General features: G+C 32.4%; 1 protein-coding gene across 1 annotated transcript; it reads left to right on the top strand.

Annotated features, from left to right (window-relative positions):
- The first annotated feature begins 282 nt into the window (after nucleotides 1-282).
- Nucleotides 283-930, top strand: LOC108572319 (bifunctional transcriptional activator/DNA repair enzyme Ada). The gene has a single exon (XM_017934531.1). It carries the CDS (start codon nucleotides 370-372, stop codon nucleotides 928-930), a length of 561 nt encoding a protein of 186 aa, XP_017790020.1. The 5' UTR covers nucleotides 283-369.
- Nucleotides 931-977: the final 47 nt, after the last annotated feature.

The following is a 977-nucleotide window of genomic DNA, read 5'->3' as shown; positions in this document are numbered from 1 at the left end:
TACAATCCCAAATTTACGAATTTACGAATTGAGTGTAAACCTTAACTATACATATTAATCCTCCTGAATGATTCACATATCGTCCATTCGCATAAAGTGTTCTAACTGTTCCATGTAGCAAAAAGTTTGAATCGTTTTTCAGTAACGTATTATATTTCGAAGAAAGACAAGACTGTAAAAAATAAATTGAAACATTCTAATACGAATAGTTTCAATTAGAAACTTGGATCGTTTCATGTCAGAAGTTCGTGTCAAAGCAATAAGAGTAGTGGATAATATTTAAAAGCAATTATTCTTTGTATTATTATTTAGGTCTATATGTACTGTGTTCTACCTTAATTGAAGACGTATTTCAACTTCATTATCACGATGGTTCGTTTTCAAACTATGACGTCAGAAGAATATAAAGCAAAGCACGAAAACTTCAAAATAATTTATGCATTTCATCCTACACCCTTTGGAAATTGTTTAATTGGGATCACCAACATCGATAAAGCTGTAATACATTTAACGTTCGTTAGTAAAACTAATATAGAAGCGTTCAACGAATTAAAGGATAATTGGCCGCTTTCTGAATTGATTGAAGACACTACGAATGAAACGGACGAAATTATGGAAAAAATCTTTTCTGAACCCGTACTTACGAATGATTCAATTTTGGTACTTTTAAAGGGTACAGAGTTCCAAATAACAGTTTGGAAAGCTTTGACGCTTATTTTAGAAGGTACAACTATTACTTATGCAGAAGTTGCTTCGAAGATAGGCAAACCAAAAGCAGTCCGCGCTGTTGGAAATGCGGTAATGAAGAATAATATTGCGTATTTGGTGCCGTGTCATCGGGTGGTAGGAAAATCTAGCAATAAATACAAATGGGGAACAAAAATTAAAGAAAATATTTTGGCACATGAATGTAAATACGCAAATACTTAAGTATCTCTCTTTTCTTTTTGCATACATGTAACAGAATTGTTACCTCT

This window comes from Habropoda laboriosa, unplaced genomic scaffold (genome assembly GCF_001263275.1).
Source record: "Habropoda laboriosa isolate 0110345459 unplaced genomic scaffold, ASM126327v1 scaffold65, whole genome shotgun sequence".
Lineage (NCBI taxonomy): Eukaryota > Metazoa > Arthropoda > Insecta > Hymenoptera > Apidae > Habropoda > Habropoda laboriosa.
The sequence above is the reverse complement of the archived record's forward strand: the minus strand, read 5'-3'. Positions and strand labels throughout refer to the sequence as shown.